Source organism: Oncorhynchus mykiss, chromosome 4 (genome assembly GCF_057628025.1).
Source record: "Oncorhynchus mykiss isolate SJ-2025 chromosome 4, ASM5762802v1, whole genome shotgun sequence".
Lineage (NCBI taxonomy): Eukaryota > Metazoa > Chordata > Actinopteri > Salmoniformes > Salmonidae > Oncorhynchus > Oncorhynchus mykiss.
Window position 1 is genome coordinate 83,911,513 of NC_143025.1, and position 22,385 is coordinate 83,933,897.

General features: G+C 41.1%; 1 protein-coding gene and 1 long non-coding RNA gene across 2 annotated transcripts; one reads left to right on the plus strand and one right to left on the minus strand.

Annotated features, from left to right (window-relative positions):
* Positions 1–11,093: 11,093 nt before the first annotated feature.
* LOC118964468 (cytosolic 5'-nucleotidase 1A) lies at positions 11,094–14,071 on the minus strand. The gene is made up of 2 exons (XM_090233180.1): positions 12,943–14,071; positions 11,094–12,684 (listed from the first exon to the last, which is right to left on the minus strand). Exons 1-2 carry the CDS (start codon positions 13,111–13,113, stop codon positions 12,307–12,309), a joined length of 549 nt encoding a protein of 182 aa, XP_090089306.1. The 5' UTR covers positions 13,114–14,071; the 3' UTR covers positions 11,094–12,306.
* Positions 14,072–14,458: 387 nt separating this feature from the next.
* On the plus strand, positions 14,459–17,035 carry LOC149984165 (uncharacterized). The gene is made up of 2 exons (XR_016495474.1): positions 14,459–16,764; positions 16,867–17,035. It is a non-coding gene; the product is annotated as an uncharacterized LOC149984165 (long non-coding RNA).
* Positions 17,036–22,385: the final 5,350 nt, after the last annotated feature.

Genomic DNA, 22,385 nt, shown 5'->3' on the forward strand with positions numbered 1-22,385 from the left:
GCCATTGTAAAATTCACAGCACGTCAAAACTGCCAAACCCACCGCCACTTTGTAACTGTAAAAGCACACCAGTGAAATCCAATCAGTGTTCAATTATCTTCTGCATGGGGTTAACAGAATAAGTTATGAAAGCTACCTAGCACTGTATGAGAAAGCAACAACATTGATTGACTCCATTGAGACACACTCAAGACGATTTGCTGGCAAAACAGTGGATTACTGTAGGGCAGAATTTTTTTAAGTGTTGGATGGTGTGGAGGTTCAGTTTGGCGACTGTTTTGACCAGGACAATCTAAATGTCCTGCAAACGTTGGAAAGAGCGCTTCTCACGGGGCAATTGGATGAGTCTCTAGATCAGTACCCAGAGCTGAACATAGATTCTCTTTCAGTGCAGTTGCCTCTCTTTTGAAACAAATACCCCTGTAGCAGCAGTAGAGAGGCAGCAGAGGTCCTCAGGAAGCTTCCAGTGGAGGTGTGGGGGTTGGTTGACCAACTTGAGGTGCTGATCAGAATTTTTTGTTTGTGGTGCCAGTGTCTTCATGTGAGGCTGAGAGGAGTTTCAGTGCACTCCGCAGGTCAAAGACTTGGCTACAGGCTAGCATGGGCCAAGAGAGACTGAATGGCGTAGTTGTCTATAATGTACATAAAGACAGGCTGGACAAATGTTCGGTTCTTTTGTTCAGTAGTGTGTGTAGCAGTGGTTCTCAACCTTTTTTGGGTACTGGAACCCCTGCATATTTTGAGGCAAGGCAGGCAAGGTTTTGAGTGGTCCTCAGGGACCTCCCCCTCCTCTATATTATAGGTAAAGTTACTGGAATCCGTGTGGTGATGAATACGTTCATTACACTTTTTTATTTCACGGAACCCTTGTAATTACACCACTGACCAATAGGGGTCCACGGACCCCTGTTTGAGAACCACAGGTGTATAGTATATTTGTTCTTTTGTTTAGTAGTTTTCAGTTTTTAGTACATGACAGTACACATACTATTTATTTTGTTATTCTTATTTAAAATTGCATACTTTGTGTGACATACTTGTCCATAGTTGCTGTTTGAAGAGTTGAGACACTGACTGAACAATAAATCAGTATTTTTGAAGGATATTTTGTTAGATTTTTTGGGGTTATTCATTGAGGTAGTTCTTTCACTTTTAGAATTGTACTTATTTTGAGCTTTTTGTTCTTGTAAAGCTGTTGTAGTAGACTCAGGCCAGTGGCACATATTTAATGACTATATAAATGTATCAGAAAAAGTCAAATTAAAATTCAATTCAATACGGAGACCAACTTTGTGATGGTTCTCAATGGAGATTATTTTAGATGACATCACACCACGTTCATTGTATTTATGAAAACTGCACCCACACACAGTGTACAGTACCATTACCACCTACTGCCCTTTCTTGGTATTGCTGGTTGTAAATACAAATACCTGAATACATACTGGACTGATAAGGAACACTGCTATAACTATTATTAGTAGTAGTTGTCACGGCCGTCCTCCTCTTCATCTGAAGAGGAGAGGCGAGATGGATCGGAGGACCAAAATGCGGCGTGGTATGTGTTCATCATTAATTTTAATAAAGAAAACACTGAACACTGAAACCCTATACAAAAACAATAAACGAAATAACAACCGTGTAGCTAATGCGAACTGCGCTGAAACAAGCAATCAACATAGACAATCACCCACAAACAAACAGTGCAACCCAGGCTACCTAAGTATGATTCTCAATCAGAGACAACTAATGACACCTGCCTCTGATTGAGAACCATACTAGGCCGAAACATAGAAATCCCCAAATCATAGAAAATCAAACATAGACTGCCCACCCAACTCACGCCCTGACCATACTAAATAAATACAAAACAAAGGAAAATTTTTTTTTATTTATTTTTTTATTTATTTTTTTATTTCACCTTTATTTAACCAGGTAGGCTAGTTGAGAACAAGTTCTCATTTGCAACTGCGACTTGGCCAAGATAAGGCATAGCAGTGTGAACAGACAACACAGAGTTACACATGGAGTAAACAATTAACAAGTCAATAACACAGTAGAAAAAAGGGGAGTCTATATATACATTGTGTGCAAAAGGCATGAGAAGGTAGGCAAATAATTACAATTATGCAGATTAACACTGGAGTGATAAATGATCAGATGGTTATGTACAGGTAGAGATATTGGTGTGCAAAAGAGCAGAAAAATAAAAATAAATAAATAAAAACAGTATGGGGATGAGGTAGGTGAAAATGGGTGGGCTATTTACCAATAGACTATGTACAGCTGCAGCGATCGGTTAGCTGCTCAGATAGCAGATGTTTGAAGTTGGTGAGGGAGATAAAAGTCTCCAACTTCAGCGATTTTTGCAATTCGTTCCAGTCACAGGCAGCAGAGAACTGGAACGAAAGGCGGCCAAATGAGGTGTTGGCTTTAGGGATGATCAGTGAGATACACCTGCTGGAGCGCGTGCTACGGATGGGTGTTGCCATCGTAACCAGTGAACTGAGATAAGGCGGAGCTTTACCTAGCATGGACTTGTAGATGACCTGGAGCCAGTGGGTCTGGCGACGAATATGTAGCGAGGGCCAGACGACTAGAGCATACAAGTCGCAGTGGTGGGTGGTATAAGGTGCTTTAGTGACAAAACGGATGGCACTGTGATAAACTGCATCCAGTTTGCTGAGTAGAGTGTTGGAAGCAATTTTGTAGATGACATCGCCGAAGTCGAGGATCGGTAGGATAGTCAGTTTTACTAGGGTAAGTTTGGCGGCGTGAGTGAACGAGGCTTTGTTGCGGAATAGAAAGCCGACTCTTGATTTGATTTTCGATTGGAGATGTTTGATATGGGTCTGGAAGGAGAGTTTAGAGTCTAGCCAGACACCTAGGTACTTATAGATGTCCACATATTCAAGGTCGGAACCATCCAGGGTGGTGATGCTGGTCAGGCGTGCGGGTGCAGGCAGCGAACGGTTGAAAAGCATGCATTTGGTTTTACTAGCGTTTAAGAGCAGTTGGAGGCCACGGAAGGAGTGCTGTATGGCATTGAAGCTCATTTGGAGGTTAGATAGCACATTGTCCAAGGACGGGCCGGAAGTATATAGAATGGTGTCGTCTGCGTAGAGGTGGATCAGGGAATCGCCCGCAGCATGAGAAACATCATTGATATATACAGAGAAAAGAGTCGGCCCGAGAATTGAACCCTGTGGCACCCCCATAGAGACTGCCAGAGGACCGGACAGCATGCCCTCCGATTTGACACACTGAACTCTGTCTGCAAAGTAATTGGTCAGAACGTGACAGTAGTATTATAGTGATTTAAACATTTGAACAAGTTGGGACAACCCTTCAGTTAACTACTGTACCTATCAATTATCCAGTTATAAAGTAATTTAAAAAAAAGTAATAATATGGTTCCTCAATATACATTTAACATATTACAACGTAGGCTGTGTTACAGCACTACTTTTGGTGTCCCCCTCAGGAATTGCTCTTGAGAAAATGTAATGTAATTGTCCCCTCCAAAGTTGATATCAGATTTTTGCCCCTGCACAAATGGACCTTTTGTTTTATAAATTCCATCGTTATATCCCCAAAATGTCCATTTATTTGGCGCGTTTGATTCAGAAAATACACCGGTTCCAACTTGCGCAACATGACTACAAAGTATCTAATAAGTTACCTTAAACTTGGTCCAAACATTTCAAACAACTTTTCTAATCCAACTTTAGGTATTTTTAAACGCAAATAATCGATAACATTTAAGACGGAATAAACTATGTTCAATATCGGACGAAAACAAAGTGGAGCGAGCTTTCAGATCGTGCGCCCCAACCACAACAGTACACTTGGCTATCCACCCAGAAAGGAAATGGCTACTTCTCATTTCTCAATGGAAAAACATCAACCAATTTCTAGACTGTTGACATCTAGTGGAAGCAATAGGAACTGCAAGCAAGTGCCTTAGAAATCTAGATTCACATAGAAAAACCCATTGAAAAGAGAGTGACCTCAAAAAAACATTCCTGGATGGTTTGTCCTCTGGGTTTCGTCTGCCAAATAAGTTCTGTTATACTGACAGACATACGTTTAACAGTTTTAGAAACTTTAGAGTGTTTTCTATCCAAATCAACCAATTATATGCATATCCTAGCTTCTGGGCCTGAGTAGCAGGCAGTTTACTTTGGGCACACTTTTCATCCGGATGTGAAAATAGTGCCCCCTGGCCTTAAGAAGTGTGAAGACACGAGGTTCATGAAATCAATGTTGCTAGTAACAGATGACATTCATATTCTGACAATCTCTGAAACTCACTTCGATAATACCTTTGATGATAGCAATACATGGTTATAGCATCCACAGAAAATACAGAAATGCCAAAGGTGGAGGTGTTGCCAATTAGAACCACATTTCTGGAAAGCTTAGAGAGGATCTCGTGTTGAATACTGCTGAAGAACTATGGCTACAGGTTCATCTGCCTCACCTATAGCCCATTCTTGTGGGAAGTTGCCATAGACCACCAAGTGCTAAAAGTCAGTATCTGGATAACATCTGTGAAATGCTTGATAATGTATGTGATATCAATAGAGAGGTATATTTTCTGGTTGATTTAAATATTGACTGGCTTTCATCAAACTGCCCACTCAAGAAAAAGCTTCAAACTGTAACCAGTGCCTGAAACCTGCTTCCGGTTATCAGTCAACCTACCAGGGTAGTTAAAAACAGCACAGGAATGACATCTTCAACATGTATTGATCACATCTTTAATGATGCTGCAGAAATATATATATTTAACTCAGCAAGTCAGTAAATAACAAATTCTTATTTTCAATGACAGCATAGGAACAGTGGGTTAACTGCCTTGTTCAAGAGCAGAATGGCAGACCTTTGACCTTGTCAGCTCGGGGATTTGATCTTCCAACCTTTCGTTTACGATTCCAACGCTCTAACCACAAGGCTACCTGCTGCTTTAAAGCAGTATCCAAATCCATCAGATGTAGTGATCTCAATATAGTAGCCATTTCTAGGAAAACCAAAGTTCCAAAGGCTGAGCCTAATATAGTGTATAAGAGGTCATACAAGAGGTTTTGTAGTGATTCCTACTGTATGTTGTTGATGTAAAGAATATTTGTTGGTCTGTGGTGTGTAATGAGGCGCAAACAGATGCTGCTCTTGACACATGAAATTCCTTTTTCCAGTTACTAATAAGCATGCACCCATTAAGAAAATTACTGTAAAAACTGTTAAATCCCAGTGGATTGATGAGAAATTAAAAAATGTCTTCATATCTTCAATTTAAGCCTACGAGAAAGCGGGCGCTCAGGTCTGGAGGGAAGCAAAACTCATTCTGTTACCTAAGAATAGTAAAGCCTCCTTCACTGGCTCAAATAGCCGACCAATCAGCCTGTCACCAACCCTTAGTAAACTTTTGGAATTTTTTTTTTGACCAGATACAATGCTATTTTACAATGAAAAAATTGACAAGACTTTCAGCACATTTATAGGGAAGGACATTCAACAAGCACAGCAGATACACAAATGACTGATGATTGGCTGAGAGAAATTGACTATAAAAAGATGGTGGGTGCTGTCTTGTTACACAGTGAGTCTTTTGACATTTTCGATCATAGTCTGCTGCTGGAAAAAGGTATGTGTTATGGCTTTACTCCCCCTGCTATATTGTGGATAAAGAGTTACCTGTCTAACAGAACACAGAGGGTGTTCTTTAATGGAAGACTCTCCAACATAATCCAGGTAGAATTCCCCAGGGCAGCTGTCTAGTCCCCTTACTTTTTCCATCTTTACTAACAACATGCCACTGGCCTTGAGTAAAGCCAGAGTGTCTATGTATGCAGATGACTCAACACTATACACGTCAGCTACTACAGCGACTGAAATTACAAACATAATCCAGGTAGAATTCCCCAGGGCAGCTGTCTAGTCCCCTTACTTTTTCCATCTTTACTAACAACATGCCACTGGCCTTGAGTAAAGCCAGAGTGTCTATGTATGCAGATGACTCAACACTATACACGTCAGCTACTACAGCGACTGAAATTACAAACATAATCCAGGTAGAATTCCCCAGGGCAGCTGTCTAGTCCCCTTACTTTTTCCATCTTTACTAACAACATGCCACTGGCCTTGAGTAAAGCCAGAGTGTCTATGTATGCAGATGACTCAACACTATACACGTCAGCTACTACAGCGACTGAAATTACAAACATAATCCAGGTAGAATTCCCCAGGGCAGCTGTCTAGTCCCCTTACTTTTTCCATCTTTACTAACAACATGCCACTGGCCTTGAGTAAAGCCAGAGTGTCTATGTATGCAGATGACTCAACACTATACACGTCAGCTACTACAGCGACTGAAATTACAAACATAATCCAGGTAGAATTCCCCAGGGCAGCTGTCTAGTCCCCTTACTTTTTCCATCTTTACTAACAACATGCCACTGGCCTTGAGTAAAGCCAGAGTGTCTATGTATGCAGATGACTCAACACTATACACGTCAGCTACTACAGCGACTGAAATTACAAACATAATCCAGGTAGAATTCCCCAGGGCAGCTGTCTAGTCCCCTTACTTTTTCCATCTTTACTAACAACATGCCACTGGCCTTGAGTAAAGCCAGAGTGTCTATGTATGCAGATGACTCAACACTATACACGTCAGCTACTACAGCGACTGAAATTACAAACATAATCCAGGTAGAATTCCCCAGGGCAGCTGTCTAGTCCCCTTACTTTTTCCATCTTTACTAACAACATGCCACTGGCCTTGAGTAAAGCCAGAGTGTCTATGTATGCAGATGACTCAACACTATACACGTCAGCTACTACAGCGACTGAAATTACAAAGAGCTGCAGTTAGTTTCAGAATGGGTAGCAAGGAATAAGTTAAGTCATAAATATTTTTTTCAAAACTAACGCCTTTTATTTAGGTCAAATCATTTTCTAAACCCTAAACCTCAACTAAATATTGTAGTGAATAATGTGGAAATTGAGCAGGTTGAGGTGACTAAACTGCTTGGAGTAACCCTAGATTAAAAACTGTCATGATCAAAACATATTGATACAACAGTATCTAAGATGGGGAGAAGTCTGTCCATAATAAGGCACTGCTCTGCCCTTCTTAACAGCACTATCAAAAAGGCAGGTCCTACAGGCCCTAGTTTTGTTGCACATGGACTACGGTTCAGTTGTGTGGACTACAGTTGACATGTTGACTGCACCGAGCTGTCTGTTTGAACTACTTGCACACAGCTCGGACACCCATGCATACCCCACAAGACATGCCACCAGAGGTGTCTTCACAGTCCCCAGGTCCAGAGCAGACAGTACTACATAGAGCCATGAGTTCATGGAACTCTATTCCACATCAAGTAACTGATGCAAGCAGTAGAATTAGATAAAAAAAAAACAGATACAAATACACCTTATGGAACAGCGGGGACTGTGAAGGGACACAAACACAGGCACAGACATGCATACACACACACGCGATAACAAATGCTCTATACACATATGTACAAATGGATTTTGTGTTGTAGATATGTGGTAGTAGAGGCCTGAGGGCACAGACTTAACGTGTTGTGAAATATGTTGTGATTGTATTGTTTTTAAAAATGGTGTAACTGCCTTAATTTTGCTGGACCCCAGGAAGAGTAGATGCTGCCTTTGTAGGATCTACTGGGGATCCATAATAAACCCCAGGAAGAGTAGATGCTGCCTTTGTTGGATCTACTGGGGATCCATAATAAACCCCAGGAAGAGTAGATGCTGCCTTTGTAGGATCTAATGGGGATCCATAATAAACCCCAGGAAGAGTAGATGCTGCCTTTGTAGGATCTACTGGGGATCCATAATAAACCCCAGGAAGAGTAGATGCTGCCTTTGTAGGATCTAATGGGGATCCATAATAAACCCCAGGAAGAGTAGATGCTGCCTTTGTTGGATCTACTGGGGATCCATAATAAACCCCAGGAAGAGTAGATGCTGCCTTTGTAGGATCTAATGGGGATCCATAATAAATACAAATACAAAGATATTTACCTTATTAAGTCACAGGCAAAATTCAAATATATGAGCATTTTTGCTCAATTGTGAATTGAGTTTGAAAAACAATAGTGTGTGAACGTAAATATTGAAGTTTGTCTTTGCAACAGAAATAGCTGTGTTGATCAAACAAGAGAGTTTAGTTTGCTGAGACCCACAATTTAGAATACTGTGTTGGTTTTAAAATACATCTGGCTTTCGGCATGTATTTTACTTTGAGTTAATTTACTTCTCAGGAACCAGTATACAATTAAAACATATACTGGTTTTCACAGGCTGAAATATGATGCATTAAACCAGATATAGCAACAAAAAAGTAAATGGATCTGTTTTGTGGTCTGTGGTTACTCAGGAGAACCCACTGTCTGGTCTAGCCTGGACAAATCAAGTTTGTACTGTATGTGCTAACATTCCAATCCTTGCCCCTTTTTGTCAAAACAATCATGTTGCTCCATTGTTTGGCAATGACACATGAGTACATGGAGTGGAATTTGGCCTTAAAACAGATTCTGGATGTCTGGTCCGTTGATTGGATTTTGACTGAAACAGGAAAGGAGTCAAAAGGGACTCTAAGTACAACAATTAACAAACTTGTCTCAACCAAAGTAAAAAATATATAGCAGTCATCTGTCAATAATGAAATCATTTCCATAGTTGAGAAAATTACTATATTATTATAAGTACACAAGGCGAGACCCAGATGCAAACACAGGAGGCAGATGGTTAGAGTACAAGATGTTTATTCACAATCCAAAAGGGGTAGGCAAGAGAATCGTTGTGGACAGGCAAAAAAAAAATAACATGCTGGTTGACTTGAACGTACAAGATGAACTGGCACACTGTGTTGAAGTAACAATGTTTATTGTAACAACCGGGGCAGGGAAACTACAGGTCATGGCAGGCAGGGGTCGATAATCCAGAGTAGTGGGGCCAAGGTATAGGACGACAGGCAGGCCCAGGTCAGGTCAGGCAGAGGTCGGTAATCCAGAGTAGGGACAAAGGCACAGGACAACAGGCAGGCTCAGTCTGGACAGGCAAGGCTCGACACCAGGAGGACGAGAAAACAAGAGAAGTGCTGGTTGACTTGAACAAACAAGACGAACTGGCAACAGGCAGACAGAAAACACAGGTATAAATACACTGGGGATAATGGGGAAGATGGGCGACACCTGGAGGGGGTGGAGACAAGCACAAGGACAGGTAAAACAGATCAGGGCGTGACAAGAAATGAGGAAACAGAAGAGAAAATGAAATACGTGATGACATTGTAAGCAGGGAGATACAGCAAATGGATTATACCCAACCTGATCTGACAAAAAGACATACCAACTGCAATACAATTCCTTGTTTGCTTAACTGAATAAGAAATGTATGTTAGCAGAACATTCCTGTCCCAAAGTAGGGTAAACTAGAAAATCAGCGTACTAAGGAAATGTAAAGCCACTGTAAAATCCACTGAACAATATGCACAAGTGTGTACAGAGCTATATTTAGTACACTAGTTTGTAAAGAAATAGCATATTTTTTTATGTTTTATTGTATGTGCTCTGTAGTGAACATAAGGAATAGGTCAATAGAACATATGAACCATTTTACATTACAGTGAAAGGGTACAGTGTAGAAAACATAGACACATCCTGATGTACAGTGAAAGGGTACAGTGTAGAAAACATTGACACATCCTGATGTACAGTAAAGAGGACAGTATAGAAAACATAGCTGACATCCTGATGTACAGTAAAAGGGTACAGTGTAGAAAACATAGTTGACACATCCTGATGTACAGTAAAGAGGACATTACAGTATAAACAAGCTCTTATTTTGCTCTAATTGTATTGAATCAAATATTACACTGCTCTGAAAACTCACCATACTATCTGAGATATTTTATTTGCTAGAAGCAGAATAGAATATCAAACTAACAAATAATATAATGACACAACGACACACACTTAGGCCAGGATTTAATCTGATTGTACATTTGGAAAATGCGCCATTAGTCGACATATGTCGTGTTTACTGTGAATATGGTCTCCACGAACGTGGGCACATTGCCTTTAGAACCTGCATTGCTGACAAAGCACGATCAAATTGAATTCCGGCCTTACCTTTCTTCTTACCATAAACTGTTCTAATTAAGTTGGCAGCCATTTTTTAAAAACAGAAAGATAAAGTTATCCAGGTCACACGTGATATCATTGAAAAGCCCAGAATGTCTCTCAAAGGGAAAACAGGAACTAACACAGTGGCATGTATGTCCTCAGAGATTAAGATCAAAAACAACTGTCTATTAGAGTGAACAAAGTGTAAATGCTGGTCCTTAGGAAGCTATAAATAGACATGTCATTATCATATCAGTTTCCTGTTGACATTATGCAGCCATATCACTGTGTGTGTGTGTCACTACTATGTAACACAGTCTAAAGGCGTGCCACATGCTAGCCCCCTGGGAGCAGGATACAGTCAAGTGTTGTTGACATCCCCAATGGATCCCCATCCTGACACATACGACACACATATAACCAACAGATACACTATTCATGTGTGATCATCTCCTAACATTCAGACTCTAGGGGAATCCACACATTATATTCAGTGCCCTGAAAAAGTATTTCCCCCTTTCTGATTTTCTCTATTTTTACAAATCTTTTACACATCTTCAACCAAAACCTAAAATGAGATAAAAGGAGCAAATAATAAAAAATGTGATACTGATTTTATTTTTTTTATAAACAGTTATACAACACCCAATGTCCCCGTGTGATAAAGTAATTACCCCCTTACAATCAATAACTGCTTGTGCCACATTTTGCTGCAATGACCACAACCAAACATTTCCTGTAGTTGTTGTTCAGCCTCTCACATCACTGTGGAGGAATGTTGGCCCACTCTTCCATGCAGAACTGCTTTAACTCAGCGATATTTGTGGGTTTCTGAGGATGAACTTCTTGTTTCAGGTCCTGCCACAACATCTCAATCGGGTTTGTATCAATGTGTGGATAATACATAAAAACATGAATCAACCATTCACATCTATTTTAAACCTTTATTTAACCTTACTGCAATATGCACATGATAAATCTTTATGTTAAGTTAAAAGTGAAAAAATACAGACTGGATATTCTTAAAAATAGACATTTGAATCATTCCTAAAATATGTGTTAACACACAAAGAAGAAAAAATAGAAATAGTTAATGTTCAACATACAATATAGACTGTCCTTATACATACTGTATATTCAACTGTAAACTATATGTAACAAAATACCCGACATGTAACATTTTACTAGTGGAACAGGTATGTTGAACTAGCTTGCTTGAGGTTTTGATATAACATATAGCCTAATTCAGCTTTACTAAGAGCAAGGTGAGGTTTCTTGCATCTAAAAACAAATATTTTTAAATGGAATAAGAAAATGGAATAGACTAGAACAATGCATGGATAGCAAAAATAATATAATTATTGAATATTAAAGTGTTGCTTTTAAAGTTTAGTACATTTCAGACAATAGTTTTTAAAGTCGTGCTCACGAGCCAAAATGGGTCCCCAAAAAATATGCACAATTGTGTACTACATAATCCATTTTGTATGATATGTCATGTCCTGCAAAATATTTTTTTTAAATGTTTGCAATTCGAAAATTTGACGAATTCCAATTCGTATAATATGGTACGAGTTTGTAAGTGCTTAAGATCCCGACTGCATCTAAGTGTAAATAATAAATAAATAATGTGTTAATGTCTGTTTTGTATGGTGTGCAGTAAAACCAAAACGCATATAGTTTTTCAGCGCTTCATATCAATAACCATTCTACCTTGTTAGTGCACTAAAGTGCACATATCTAAAGATATAAAATACACTTTTCTAAATATACTTTCATGTGTAAAATTTGAACACCCTATGACATTTTCATTAAAAAAAAATACATATTTGACCAAATACTATTAAAGACTACAATGTGATGGTGATGAGGATTGTAGGAAAGTGATCCTTTCTCTCCTCATGACAGAGAACATTAGGTGACATTGGTCCCTGATGTGAGTATTACATCTACAGTCCTAAACAATGTGTTTTTTTCTCCTGTTGATACAATATTATCTGATAAAGATGTTTGTAATAATGTGTAAAAAAGAGAAATAATATAAAATTCTGATAAACAATAAAGGTCCTACAGCTGATGACAGGGTTGTGTGCAACTAAGCATTTGCATAACGTATGATATCTCCCCACCACTAGGAGGCTCTTTACTTCTTGTCTTTGACATCTTTGTCAGGCTGCTCAATAAGTTCCCCCTTGTGATACTTCTGTCCGATCCCATAAGGCACGTGTGCAGCGATGGTCCCCAGCTCCTTGGCTCCCTCGATGTGGAACATCTGGTCGTCAAAGAATATGTGGGGCCGGATCTTCTGCAGGAGAGGCCCTTTGGGGGCCCCGGCTAGGAACAGGGCTTCGTCGATCTCCAGGCCCCAGCTCCTGAGGGTCTTGAGGACACGGGCCCCTGAGCTGGCTGCACTGCGGGCTGTTACCAGGTAGGTACGAATGGGGCAGGTCATACGCTCGTTCTTGGCGTAGAACTTTCTCTGGAGCTTCCCCAGCGCCTCCAGGAAACACTTCAAGGGACCCTGAGAGAAACAATGAGACATATTTTTTTACTTTTGTCCAAAATCAAAGCATATAATACATAAATGGGTTCCACTTTATTGGGCTAGCCCCCTATTATAGATGGTCTTTAGATATGCAACAACTTGGTAGGCATAAGGAAAGGGTTAGGTCTAGTATTAGGCATAGTGGGATAGTTAGTTAAATCTGACACAAACGGCCATGTCAAAAGCTAACATAATATGGAGACGTATTCTGCTTCAGAGTCCTCTCATGATCACCTGTGCAAGTGGTTTGTTCTCGAATTCCTTCTCGTGCTCAAAGAACGTGTCCAGGCCGTGTTGTTTCACGATGATCTCCGACTCGTCAGAGAAGAGGACTGCGTCCCCGTCAAAAGCTACTTTCAGCTGTGTGTCGGACAGCTGGTTCTCCACATCTCCAGATGCAAACATGGTTGCTGCAGCAATGCCTGTTTATAAGACATAAGGGGCTTATACATGCTCATAACAAGTCTTGCAACGCTTTACAACAGTTATGGCTAGATGGTATAAAGCTACGGAAGTGACGCAAAAATTGCCATTCTCTCGCTGTGCGATTTGCCAGTTTCTGTTACTTTGGCAACAGCTAGCTAGAGAGTTAGGTCAGTTAGCTAACTATGAGTCACGAGACGATGACAATTAGCTGACAGAGGGCAATAACGACAACACGCCAAGCCAGTGTGAATGACCAGTGCACCGGCATTGTGCTTCCCACTGGACAGCTGTACTTTTACTGAGTCGCCGGTAGCTAGTATAACGTGGACAATTTGTGTTTATTTTTTTCTAGGATTTATGTCTTGTACTACCAGAGAAATAACTCACACTGGTAAGCATCTAGATGTCACCGTGATACAGTCTACCCAATGGGGTGAACATGAATGGCAACAACACCGGGACACAATGTCCTTCATTCTACAACTACTGTGGAACTAGCTACCTAGGATGACAGGGGGATGACATTAGGAGGTGACAGTTACAGCAAGCACATGCAGACAAGCAACAGAACCCTCATCATCAGTAATTTCATCAAAAATAAACAATCGTCAGTTTTATTAACTGAAACTGCACAATTATGTTGTGCGTAAAACTAACAGTGAAATCTGAATCCAACTCAATCCAAAATTAAGTCCAAACTCTCATGTTAGTTCATTTGAAAACTCGTCATTGGCTGTATACCATCTAGTCACAACCTATTACAACAGCATCATCCATGCATTATGTATGTAGGCTATTCTATAAAGTGTTATCACAATGTACATCTACAGTTTTTGAGTTAGTATCCATGCCAACCTAAACTATTCCATCACCATCTACCCTCCTCAATGGCCTCGGTGACTTTCTCTCCATCCCTGGAGAAGTACCGGTTGGTCATGCAGGCCTTGTCGTGGAAATTGCAAGATTATGTTATAATGCTTGTATTGCATTATAATGGTTGTTTTATTCGACAGAATAGTGTTCTGTTAACTATTATGTGTGTGTTCTACTGAGGTTGGGCCTCTATGAGATAACACTGACAGAGGAGATTTACGATGTCTTTGGGTGATTAAACCTAAAGAGCATTCCAGAGAACATGAGGTAATGTTTTTGTGCTATACCATACCAGGGTGAGATGGTTCCAGTTTGGAGTAGGAGGACCAGACACTGGTCTATACAATGAAAACTGTTGACACAACAGTTGCTGTCTGCTATGTATTATAGATACCTTTCATACAAATCTTAACCTTGTGACCATTCCATGTATCTGTTGTTCGTCATGTAGGTTGAGAGGGGTGTTGTCACGCTCATCGTTGGAATGAGGTGAGGACCAAAGCGCAGCGTGGTAAGTGTTCATCATATATTTATTAAACCGAGAACACTAAACAAAATAACAAAAGAGAAACGAAACGAAGCAGTTCTGAAAAGGTGACAAACACATAACAGAAAACAATCACCCATGAAACACAAAAAAAGGCTACCTAAGTATGATTCTCAATCAGAGACAACTAACGACACCTGCCTCAGATTGAGAACCATACCATGCCAAACACAAAACACAACATAGAAAAGGAACACAGAGAAAAGGAACTCACGCCCTGACCATACTAAAACAAAGACAAAACAAAAGAACTAAGGTCAGAACGTGACAGTCCCCCCCCCCTCCCCCTCCCCCCATGGGGGAGGGTCTGGGTGGGTGTCTGTCTGCTGTGGCGGCTCCGACGCGGGACGTGGACCCCACTCCACCATAGTCTTTGTCAGCCTCCAACCTGCCTCCGTGGCCTCTTTAGAGCGGCGACCCTCGGCGCCGACCTTGGACTGTAGACCCTAGCCACGAGTCCCGATTTGACGGGAGACTCCGGTAGCTCCGGACAGGCGGGAGACTCCGGCAGCTCCGGACAGGCGGGAGACTCCGGCAGCTCCGGACAGGTGGGATACTCCAGCAGCTCCGGACAGGCGGGAGAATCCGGCAGCTCTGGACAGGCGGGAGCACCTGTAGGGAGGAGACGGAGAGACAGCCTGGTGCGGGGGGCTGCCACCGGAGGCCTGGTGTGTGGAGGAGGCACCGGCTAGACCGGACCGTGGAGGAGGCACCAGATAGACCGAACTGTGGAGGCGCATTGGAGGTTCTCGAGCACTGAGGCTGTACAACCCTACCTGGCTGGATGCTCCCCGTAGCCAGGCCAGTGCAGCGAGGTGGAATAGACCGCACTGGGCTGTGCTGGCGAACCGGGGATACCATGCGCAGGGCTGGTGCCATGTACCCCGGCCCGAGGAGACGCACTGGAGACCAGATGCGCTGAGCCGGCTTCATGGCACCTGGCTTGATGCCCACTCTAGCCCGGCCGATACAAGGAGCTGCAATGTAACGCACCGGGCTATGCCTGCGCACCGGGGACACCGTGCGCCTCACGGCATAGCACGGTGTATGCCCGGTCCACCTCTCTCCACGGTAAGCACGGGGAGTTGGCGCAGGTCTCCTACCTGACTTAGCCACACTCCCCACACTCCCCATGTGCCCCCTTCCCAATAAATTGTTGGGGCTGCCTCTCGTCCCAGCCCCGCTGCCGTGCTGCCTCCTCATATCACCACCGCTCAGCTTTAGCTGCCTCCAGCTCTGCCTTGGGGCGGCGATATTCCCCAGCCTGTGCCCAGGGTCCTTTGCCATCCAAAATCTCCTCCCATGCCCAGGAGTCTTGCGTTTTCGGCCGCTGCCCGTTAACACGCTGCTTGGTCCTTGGTTGGTGGGTGATTCTGTCACGCTCGTCGTTGGAATGAGGTGAGGACCAAAGCGCAGCGTGGTAAGTGTTCATCAAATATTTATTAAACCGAGAACACTAAACAAAATAACAAAGGAGAAACGCAACGAAACAGTTCTGAAAGGTGACAAACACATAACAGAAAATAATCACCCACCAAACACAAGTGGGAAATGGCTACCTAAGTATGATTCTCAATCAGAGACAACTAACGACACCTGCCTCTGAGTGAGCACCATACCAGGCCAAACGCAAAACACAACATAGAAAAAGGAACATAGACAACCCACCCAACTTACGCCCTGACCAAACTAAAACAAAGACATAACAAAATAACTAAGGTCAGAATGTGACAGTTGTATCTTTGCTATAAAAGATCTCAGTAGCCATTGTGTTGACACTTTCAATGGTTCAATAGAAATGGTGAATCGTTGAAAGTCATAGCTATTGCAAAGCTCTTATTATTAAAGATTTAGTTTAAGTATAACTCTGACTTGTGTGTTAAGTTTGTCTCTCTATTTGATATTAAAGAAATTAACCACCACAGCCTTCCGATTGCCAATGGGGCTTTGCCCTCCCGTCATACAGATTCTCTCTGTCACGAATCCCGTTTCCTGAGTCTGTTTTTTGCCTATGTTCTGTCCTGGAGTGTTTTTTCCGGCGTCCTGGAACGCCGTCTGTCTGGTTGCCGGGCAATGTAGCCAGTTGGGGTTTCTGATTACCCGCACCTGTATCCCATCAGCTATCTGCACACCTGGTCCTGATCATCATCTCTCCTCTTCATAAGCCCGGACCTGACATCCATTCCCTGCCGGATCGTTAGCCATGAACAGTATGTTGTGCCAGAGTATCAGCCTCAAGTTGGATAGAATTTGTTTTGTTGTTTGTTACGTATTGCTTGCCTTAAACTTACCTCCGTTTGTTTTGTCTTCAGTTACTCACCCGGATCATTTACCCCATTCCCGCCTGGTCGTCGTCGGATTCCGCTTCCCCATTGGATCCACCTATTTACTCCCATCAACTCACCACCGCTGCCCGCTACGCCACCTGGATATATCTAACCATTCACTTTCACTTGTAAATAAATACTCACCTTCTTCCTACTCTCCTTGTCCTGGTCTGCTTCTGGGTTCGATTTTGAAGAAACCTGACACTCTCAGTGGTTAAATCTGATGTAGAGGGAACCATTGTTTTTTATCAGAAACTCATAGAAATGTGATGGTATGGTCATCAGGCTGGTAGCCAAAGATTGCAACTACATATCATGAACAACAGCATATAAACATTAAAAACAACATATTTGGTCAAAAGAACATCATATAGTTGGAAGTCCAATCATGCAATGAAACATGAATATACATTGCAAAACAGGTAGCCATGAAGTGCTTTAAAAGGCTGGTCATGGCTCACATCAACACCATTATCCCAGAAACCATAGACCCACTCCAATTTGCATACCTCACCAACAGATCTACAGATGACGCAATCTCTGTTGCACTCCACACAGCTCTTTCCCACCTGGTGGTAAGGATAGGTAACCACACATCTGCCACGCTGATCCTCAACATAGGGGCCCCTCAGGGGTGCGTGCTCAGTCCCCTCCTGTACTCACTGTTCACCCATGACTGCATGGCCAGGAACAACTCCAACACCATCATTAAGTGTGCCAACGACACAACAGTGGTAGGCTTGATCACCGACAATCATGAGACAGCCTATAGAGAGGTCAGATACCTGGCCGTGTGGAGCCAGGATAACAACCTCTCCCTCAACGTGATCAAGACAAATTAGATAAATGTGGACTACAGGAAAAGGAGGATCGAGCATGCCCCCATTCTCATCGACGGGGCTGTAGTGGAGCAGGTTAAGAGCTACAAGTTCCTTGCTGTCCACATCACCAACAAACTATCATGGTCCAAACAAACCAAGACAGTCTTAATTAAAGAAGGCACAACAAAGCCCCCTCAGGAGACAGAAAAGATTTGGCGTGGGTCCTCAAATATAATTTGATTTGATTTGAGATATGTCTTAAAACACTGTAGACGTGGCGGTGACATTGCAGTACGTGTGGCAGAGCATTATGAGTGTTATAGGCATGTTTTACAGAGCATGGTGGTTGATGCTGTTGATGATGCACACCCCGACCTGGGCTTGGTTATTAGTCATCAGGACGATATCAAACGGCTCCTCACTGTCGGGGTAGAGCTACCTCAGTCTGGAGTTCACCGTCATCAGAGCCTGTAGTGTGTGTGTGTGTGAGTGTGTGTGAGTGTAAATTAGTGTGTGTTTTTAGGACAAAATTGACACGGGTATTAAAAAACAATTACACAACCTGCCTGGTTTGTACTAGTCTAGACCAACTACAACCTGGCTGGATTGTACTAGACTAGTATTTTCCCCATATTTTACACTGAATGTTATCAGATCTTCAACCAAAACTTAATATTAGATGAAAGGAACAAATAACATAATATGTAATACTTATTTTTATTTTTTTTATAAACTATGTTAATCTTGGAACTCCCTCTCCCGGATCCGAGAGAATTGTCATCAACTGACACTAATTAGCATAACGCAATGGACAAAAAATATTACTAGAAAATATTCATATTCACTAAATCACAAGTGAAATATATTGAAACACACTTCTGTTAATCACCCTGTCATCTCAGAATTTGAAATTATGCTTTACAGTCAAAGCAAGACAAGCATTTGTGTAAGTTTATCGATAGCCTAGCATAGCATTATGCCTAGCTAGCAGCAGGCAGCTTGGTCACAAAAATCAGAAAAGCAATCAAATTAAATAGTTTACCTTTGATGAGCTTCGGATGTTTTCACTCACGAGAAAACACAGCAAATGTTCATTTTGTGCCATAAAGATTATTTTTATAGCTGAAACACATCCCTTTGTATTTCCCGTTTGGTTGAGAAATCCACCGGAAACTGCGGTCACAACAACGCCGAAAAATATTCCAAATTACATCCATAATATCGACAGAAACATGGCAAACGTTTTTTATAATCAATCCTCAAGGTGTTTTTCAAATATCTATTCGATAATATATCAACTGGGACAGGTGGCCTCTTAGTAAGAAAGAGAGAAACAATGGCTGCATTTGTCTTTTACGCACAAAACACTCTGAGAGCCTACAGCTGACCACTGACGCAATGTTGTCGTTCAGGCTCATTTTTCTAAATAAAAGCCTGAAACTACTGTATATATTGTGACACTAGAAGAAAAAGGAATCTGGTTGATATCTCATTCACTGCTCAATAGGGACTCATAGGAACGCAGAGCTTTCTAAATAAGAGTCCCTTCCTGATTGGAATTTTCTCAGGCTTTCGCCTGCAATATCAGTTCTGTTATACTCACAGACAATATTTTTACAGTTTTGGAAACTTTAGAGTGTTTTCTATCCTAAGATGTTATATGAGAATTATATGCATATTCTAGCATCTTGTCCTGACAAAATAGCCTGTTTACTTTGGGAACGTTATTTTTCCAAAAATGAAAATAGTGCCCCCTAGTTTCAAGAAGTTTTAAATGTCCAATGTTTAAAGTAATTTCCTCATTCCATTCAATAACTGCTTGTGTCACTTAGTTATTGTTCAGTCTCTCACATCACTGTGGAGGAATTGTGACCCACTCTCCCATGCAGAACTCCTTTAACTCAGCGACGTTTGTGGGTTTTTGAGCATGAACTGCTCATGTCAGGTCCTGACACAGCATCTCAATTGGTTTGTATCAATGTGCCGCTAAAACATAAAAACATGAATCAACCATTCACATTTTACTGCAATATACATATGATAAACCCTTTCTGTTCATTTAAAAGTGAAAAAATACAGACGGGATATTCTTACAAATTGAAATGAGTTTCCGAAAATATGTGTCACAATATGATTTTTTTTTTTATGTCAACATACAATATAGACTGTCCTTATACATAATCTATATTCAACTGTAAACTATTTGTAACAAAATGCCTGACATGTAACATTTTACTGGTGGAACAGGTATGTTGAACTAGCTTGCTTGAGATACAGTGCATTCAGAAAGTATTCAGACTCCTTGACTTTTTCCATATTTTGTTACGTTACAGCCTTCTTCTAAAATTGATTACATTTTTTTTAATCCTCAATCTACACACAATACCCCATAATGACAAAGTGAAAACAGATTTTTAGATTTTGGGGAAAATGTAAATAAACAAAACAAACAGAAGTACTTTATTCACATACAGTACCAGTCTAAAGTTTGGACACCCCTACTTAGTCAAGTGTTTTTCTTTATTTTTACTATTTTCAACATTGTAGAAACATCAGAACTATGAAATAACACATATGGAATCATGTAGTAACCAAAAAAAAGTCTAACAAATAAAATATAAAATATTTTATATTTTCAAATTCTTCAAAGTAGCTCCAATTGGACCTTGATGACAGCTTTGCACACTCTTGGCATTCTCTCAACCTGCTTCATGAGGTAGTCACCTGGAATGCATTTCAATTAACAGATGTGATTTCCTTTTTAATGCATTTGAGATAATCAGTTGTGTTATGAAAAGGTAGGGGTGGTATACAGAAAATAGCCCTATTTGGTAAAAGAACAAGTCCATATTATGGCAAGAGCAGCTCAAATAAGGAAGGAGAAACAGCAGTCCATCATTAATTTAAGACATAAAGGTCAGTCAATCCGCAACATTTCAAGGAGTTTCTTCAAACGCAGTTGCAAAAACTATCAAGTGCTATGATGAAACTGGGACTTCTGCTGCAGAGAAAAAGTTAATTAGAGTTAACTGCACCTCAGATTTTAGCCCAAATAAATGCTTCACAGAGTTCAAGTAACAGAAACATCTCAGCATCAACTGTTCAGAGGAGACTGCGTGAATCAGACCTTTGTGGTCAAATTGCTGTAAAGAAACCACTAATACCATTTGTTTTTCAACAGGACAATGACCCAAAACACACCTCCAGGCTATGTAAGGGCTATTTGACCAAGACGGAGAGTGATGGAGTGCTAAATCAGATGACCTAGCCTACACAATCACCCGACCTCAACCCAATTGAGATGGTTTGGGATGAGTTGGACTGCAGAGTGAAGGAAAAGCAGCCATCAAGTGCTCAGCATGTGTGGGAACACCTCTTAAAGATCGGGTGAATTTTTTCAACATTTTGTAAAAAATCGCGCAAAATTTCAACGTCCTGCTACTCATGCCAGGAATATAGTATATGCATATGATTAGTATGTGTGGATAGAAAACACTCTGAAGTTTCTAAAACTGGTTAAATCATGTCTGTGACTATAACAGAACGTGTGTAGCAGGCAAAACCCCAAGGAAAACTGTTCACAAAAAAAAATATATATATCTCTCCGCCAGTTCTCTGTATTGTCTATGGCAAGGGAAAATAGATAGCGCCCAGTTTACAGTTCCTACAGCTTCCACACGATGTCGCCAGACTTGGCAATTTGGTTGAAGTTAATCCTTGGTGAAATGAGGAATAGGCACTTCTTGTCATCGGGTACACCGGGGGAAGTTATGAAAGAGAGAATATCGACCATGATTTCAAGACTTGCTGCTATTGAATACAGATCGCCCCGTGATCAATTTGATCGATTATTAACGTTTACTAATACCTAAAGTTGGATTACAAAAGTAGTTTGAAGTGTTTTGTCAAAGTTTATAGGCAACTTTTTTAATTTAAAAAAATGACGTTGCGTTTTGGAAAGCTGTTTTTTCCTGGATCAGACGGGCTTCATAAATGGACATTTTGGGTATACATGGACGGATTTAATCGAAAAAAATACCCAATTGTGATGTTTATGGGACATATTGGAGTGCCAACAAAGAAGCTCGTCAAAGGTAATGAATGTTTTATATTTTATTTCTGCGTTTTGTGTAGCGCCGGCTACGCTAATTCTTTTGTTTACGTCCCCTTCAGATATTTCGGGGGTTGCATGCTATCAGATAATAGCTTCTCATGCTTTCCCCGAAAAGTATTTTAAAAATCTGACATGTTGGCTAGATTCACAACGAGTGTAGCTTTAATTGAGTACCCTGCATGTGTGTTTTAATGAAAGTTTGAGTTTTATCGAGTACTATTAGCATTTGGCGTTGCGCATTTCCATTTCCTGTTGGCTAGGTGAGACGCTAGCGTCTCACCTTGCTCTAAGAGGTTTTAAGACTGTTGGAAAAGCATCCCCCATGAAGCTGGTTAATAGAATGCCAAGAGCGTACAAAGCGGTCATCAAGGCAAAGGGTGACTACTTTGAAGAATCTTTTCTCAAATATACATGATTCCATATGTGTTATTTCATAGTTTTGATGTCTTCACTACTTTTCTGCAATGTATAAAAAGGCAAAAATAAAGAAAAATCCTTGAATTAATGGGTGTGTCCAAACTTTTGTCTGGTACTGTAAGTATTCAAACTCTTGCTCAGATTCGAAATTG

Bases quoted from the DNA above. Each gene is read 5' to 3' on its own strand.
- LOC118964468 (XM_090233180.1), bottom strand. From the start codon at position 13,113: ATGTTTGCATCTGGAGATGTGGAGAACCAGCTGTCCGACACACAGCTG. The intron at 12,685-12,942 runs GTGATCATGAGA...TGTTTCTCTCAG, and splicing joins AGAACAAACCACTTGCACAG to GGTCCCTTGAAGTGTTTCCT.